Source organism: Athene noctua, chromosome 2 (assembly GCF_965140245.1).
Source record: "Athene noctua chromosome 2, bAthNoc1.hap1.1, whole genome shotgun sequence".
Classification (NCBI taxonomy): Eukaryota; Metazoa; Chordata; class Aves; order Strigiformes; family Strigidae; genus Athene; species Athene noctua.
In genome coordinates, this window is record NC_134038.1 from 1982368 (window position 1) to 1987792 (window position 5425).

Consider the following 5425-nt stretch of genomic DNA (forward strand, 5'->3'; position numbering starts at 1 on the left):
AGGGCGGGGGGTGCGGGCAGGGGGTGCGGCCCCCATCCCCAGGGCGCCGTGTCCGGGGGGAGGAGGAGGAAGAAGAGGAGGAGGAGGAGGGCAGGAGAAGGCTCGCAGCCCGGGGAGGTGGGGCCGGGGCAGGTGCCAGGGCAGGCAGGAAGGGGCGGGCAGGGCGCTGCCTGCTCCTCGCCATTGGGAACCGGCCGCAGGCAGCGGCGGAACCTGCCCCGCCGAGCCGGGCTGGAGAGCGCCCGCTCCCGCACCCACGGGGCTCCGTTTCCCGGTGGCTGGGGGGGAGAGAAACCGGCCCGGAGCCCGGCTGAAGGAAAAGCCCCGTCGGAGGCTCCCGGAGCCCGGCTGAGCCCGCAGCGAAGCCCCGTCGGAGGCTCCCGGAGCCCGGCTCAACCCGGGAGCGGAGCCCCGTCGGGGGCAACCGGCTCGACCCGCGGCCGAAGCCCCGCTCGGAGGAGGCTCCCGCAGCCCTCGGGCCCCTGAACCCTCGGCGAGCGGCGGTGCCCGGGGGCTCACCCCCCGGTCCCTCCATGGACTGAGATGGCCTCGGAGCTGGCCATGAGCGCGGAGCTGCCCACCAGCCCCCTCGCCATCGAGTACGTGAACGATTTCGACCTGATGAAGTTCGAGGTGAAGAAGGAACCGGCGGAGGCGGAGCGGCTGTGCCACCGGTTGCCCGCCGGCTCCCTCTCCTCCACCCCGCTCAGCACGCCCTGCTCCTCCGTGCCTTCCTCGCCCAGTTTCTGCGCTCCTAGCCCCGGTGGGCAACCGGCCCCCGGTCCCCCAACTACCACCGCCGCCTCCCTGGGCTCCAAACCTCAGCTGGAGGAGCTGTACTGGATGTCGGGTTACCAGCATCACCTCAACCCCGAAGCTCTCAACCTGACGCCGGAGGACGCGGTGGAGGCGTTGATCGGTGCCCCTCACCATCATCATCATCACCATCAAGGTTACGAGCCTTTCCGACCTCAGCCCTTCGGTGGTGAGGAGCTCCCCCCGGCCGCCCATCACCATCCCGGCCACCACCATCATCATCATCACCACCTGCGCTTGGAGGACCGCTTCTCCGACGATCAGCTGGTGAGTATGTCGGTGCGGGAGCTCAACCGGCAGCTGAGGGGCTTCAGCAAGGAGGAGGTGATCCGCCTCAAGCAGAAGAGGAGGACCTTGAAGAACCGAGGCTACGCTCAATCCTGCCGTTACAAGCGGGTCCAGCAACGACACATCTTGGAGAACGAGAAATGTCAACTCCAGAGCCAGGTGGAGCAGCTCAAGCAGGAGGTGACCCGCTTGGCCAAGGAAAGGGATCTGTACAAAGAAAAATATGAGAAGTTAGCCGGCCGGGGCTTCCCAAGGGAGCCCTCCCCATCCGCCGCCCCCAAACCCGCCGCCGACTTCTTCATGTGAGCCGCAAACCCGGGGGGTGTGAGGTGTGTGTGTGGGGGTGTGGAGAGATCCCCTATTTTTTTCTTGCCCCCCCCCCCCCCCCCCCCCTCTTCCTCCTCTCCATGTAAGGGGAGCAAACCCTCTGCTTGTATAAAAAAAAAATATTTTTTTTCCCCCACTGAAATTTTTGGGAGGGGAAGTTGAACCCCCCCCACCCAACCCATCGGGACTCGGAGAGGGGGGTCCCGGGGCGCCGGGGGTGGGGGGGGGACCCGGAGCCAGCCTGCATGCGGGACGTGTACGGCGCGCCGCCCCCCCTCCCCCGGAGCATCAGCGCCATCCAGGTGGCTTCCCCCCACGCCCCCCCCCCAACCCCTTGTCCTGCGTGTTTTACCCCTGATTTTATTATTTTTCCTTTCGAGGGGTCTCCACGGATCATCCGGGGGGGGCCCTGGCAGCGCTGCGCCCTGCCCGGCCCCGCCACCCGCACCCCCCTCCCGGCCGGCGAACCTGAGCCACATTTAACTTATTCACCCTTGTAAATATGTAGAAATTAGTTAGTTTTCTGCCTTTTTTTTTTTTTTTTCCTTGAGCCTATATTTTGCTTGGTGATTTACGAAAAAAAAAAAACCAAAATCCTTTAGAAAAGAAAAAAAAAATACACGAGTCTTAAAAGTTTGTATGTAATAGCATGCAAATAATATCCGAGTTAATTTAACGATGTTGGGAAGAAGCCGAATGCACTATATACAGGAATCAATTGGGTTAAATAATACTGTTTTATAGAGATTTAAAATTATCTATGCTCTTAAAAATAGGGAGGGGGGGGGGCGGGAGAGGTAACAATTCTACGGTGACCTGAAAGGCAATATAGTAATATATGGACTGCAAACGGTTGGCTGCTATCTCACTATGCACCAGATTTATTTATTAACCCTCGGGAAACGGAATATTATTTTAACCTCGATGTCGAAAGAAGGAAAGAAAAATGCACATTATTTCTTGCGCGAAAAAAAAAAAAAAGAAAATAATAATTTGTGCAATTGTGCTTGGAGCGAAAGCGGGGCTTGATCCTGCGCGGAGGAGCGGGGTGGTGTTTTTTTTTTTTTTTTTTTTAACAAGTTGCTTATTTAAAAAAGAAAAACCATTAAAAAAAAATTAATCTTGGGGAAAACACAAGGGTCTTGCGGACAAAGCGAGCTTGGGAGCCTGGTGCATTTTAGGTACTGATCGTGCGAAGCGTTTTTAACGACCTGTTGTTTCGATTTGTGACGGTTTTAACGATGTTGCATCAAGATAAAAACTTATATTCAACTAGAGCCTGGGTCGGGTTTTCTCTCAACTGGGGGGGCCCGCAGCATTGCCTTTTCGTTTGTTTTGTTGTTTGGGCTTTGTTTTTGTGGGTTTGTTTTTTTTTTTGGGGGGGGGGGGGTGTGTTGCTGTTTGTCTGAATCCTGGTACCGATGTCAAAACCCTCCCCGAGCCGCGGCCGGGCGAGGGGTCTCGGCGTGGGGGGCTCGCAGGGATAAATCCGGCGCTGAGCATCACTTGCGAGCCAGGGACCACCATCGACTGTGCCCCGCTGAACTCTGGCTTTTCACTTTTTCTGCCTTTTTTTTTTTTTTTTTTTTTCCAGCCGGGTACTGTGTTTTTTTTTCCCCGGCCGGAGGGTCCCAAGGCGCCCCGGAGACCTTCGTCCCCGTGGCTGCCGAAAAGTCACCTTCGCCCCAGCCTGGATCCAGTTTGGTCCCAGCTTGTCCGACATCATCCCAGTGAGCTGCTGGCTTGATATTAAACGGTAATAAATGATTTTTCTGTCCCCTTTTGGCTTCTCCCTGCTGAGTTCTTAGAATAAAGGACGGGGTGAGGGGGGAGCGGGCTGTGGTGGGGTGTGTGGAAAGAAACCCCAAACCAAACACACGCCTTCCTTACAGGAAATCTTTAGGGTTGGTGGTTTTTTTTTTTTTTCAACTGTTTTGGGGGTTTTGGGGACTGTTCCACGCTGCTGGGAAGCCTGAGCACGGCCGCCCCGCTCGCAGTTTTCCCCGGCTGTGCCACTCTCGGTGGGGCAATTTGCGACACAGCCCTTGGTCCAACGTATTTCTCAGTATTTTATATAATTTTTTATATATATATATTTTTTTTCCCTCCTATATTTGTGCCCAGGCTCGGCCATGGCAGGTCCCCAGCCAGGAGCTGCCCCGACACGTTGGCTGCAGCGTGTTTTCTCCTGCCGCCCCCCATAAATCACCGCCGTGCTGATGCACCCCCCCTGAGACCGGCTGTCCCTGGGCTTTATGGGGGTGCCTGTGGCCCCAGGACCCTCTAGTTCTGCCTCCCCTGTGCCCCCCAGCCCTCACCACCCTTTTTTTCTTCAGCTGCTTTGGGCTTCTTGGTGTCTTATTTTGTGTCCAGAGGGGTTTTGAGCAGCCTGAGCTCGGCGTGATTTTGGGCTCAGGTTTTTGGGCTGGGGCGCACGGAGGGACCCCTGCCCCATGCCTGATACACCAGGGCTGGGCAGAAAAGGGGGGGGAAGGCTGGTGAGGGGGAGTTTATCCCCTGTTCCTATTCTTATTTAGATCCGGGGAAGCTTTGTAAACCTGGCTCTAAATAAAAATAACCCGTCCTGCTGCCTGTGCAGCCTCTCGCCGGACGTTGCCGCCTCTGCCTGGTTTTTTGGGGGTGAATCGCAACTCCCCGGTGGGTTAATCCCCAAATTTTTCTCCCAACATCCTCCCCACCTTGGCATGGTTTTGTTTTGGGTTTTTTTGGAGGGTGGAGAGCGCTTCTAGCTGTCTAAATAATAGTTTTGGGAGGAGAAAAAGGGGTTTGGGGCCAGTGCGTTCCCCAAACCATCCCGGGGACCTCATTCCCCCCCATCTATTTTCTTGCCCCCCAATCCTGCTGTGATCTGTGCTCCCCATGGGCACATCCCGTGTGTCCCCGAGGGCTGGTACCCCGCTTCCCAGCCATGCCGGGGCTGGCTGGAGGAGCAGAGCTGACTTTGGGGCTGGGGGGGGTGTTTGGGGTCCGGTGTGATGCTCCGAGACACCCGTGGGGCAGCTGCGATCGCCTCCTGCCCCACGCTGCCTTTCCCCACCGCCTCGCCAGAGCAAAGCTTTTCCCGATTTTTTTCCCCGTTCCTTGGTGCCCGGCACCACTTGGCTTTTCCATCTCCTTCCTCTAATTTTAATTTTTTTTTTTGCTGGGGGTTGCAGCAAGCCGGGCAAGGTACAACCTGGTTCTTACGGTGTTGCTGTTCCTCGACCAAATTATTTCAGTGATCCCCTTACTCTCCAATCCTCCAAGGGCAATTTTGGGCATGGGAGCAGGGATGTGACTCCCAACTGTGATTTTCTTTTTTTTTTTTTTTTTCCTGTTCCCCACTCATTTACTTTTTTCCAGCACCTCCTGGAAATCACCAGAGCAGGGCATTAATGCCACTGGTTAATAGTGGTAGTCCCTGGTGACCCCCTCCCACAGCAGCTCCCTGGGGAGGTTTGGGGGCAGAGTTACAGAGTTGGGGTGCAGTCAGGGACACCCCCTCAGCGCTCCCATCACCCTGACTTGCTGCTGGGGTGCTCAAGCTCCCAGCGCTGCCTGGGGGTGGCTGGCCTGGAGCCGGCCGTGCTCCTGTTTGGTGAATAAATAATAAAAACTAAAGCGGTTTATGCCCGAATGGGGCTGGTTTATGACTTGTCTCCTCGCTGGAGCTGGGAGGGCTGAGCCCTCTCCCTGCACTGTGGGATGAGGAGGGGGTGTCTGGGTGCTCCCTACTTGGCTTTGCAGTGTTTTTTTTTGAGGGGGGCGGCTGCGCTGTGTTGACCTTTGCCGCAGGACCCTGGGTTTGCGCAGTGTCGCGGGGCTGCGTCTGCGTGGTCAGAGCGTGTTGGCACATGTTTTGGGCTGGGGGGGGGGGTGTTGTGGGACGGGGTGACACATCGGCGTGTCACCCACGTAGCGTGCCGCAGGGCTGCGGATGTTTGTGGGGCGCCACATGTGCATGTTACAAGAGGGTGTGTGGATTTTGGGGTTG

The 5425-nt window shown here is 56.9% G+C and overlaps 1 protein-coding gene across 1 annotated transcript; it reads left to right on the forward strand.

The window, feature by feature from the left end:
• Window positions 1-2453, forward strand: MAFA (MAF bZIP transcription factor A). The gene is made up of 2 exons (XM_074898331.1): window positions 1-333; window positions 377-2453. Exon 2 carries the CDS (start codon window positions 544-546, stop codon window positions 1408-1410), a length of 867 nt encoding a protein of 288 aa, XP_074754432.1. The 5' UTR covers window positions 1-333; window positions 377-543; the 3' UTR covers window positions 1411-2453.
• Window positions 2454-5425: the final 2972 nt, after the last annotated feature.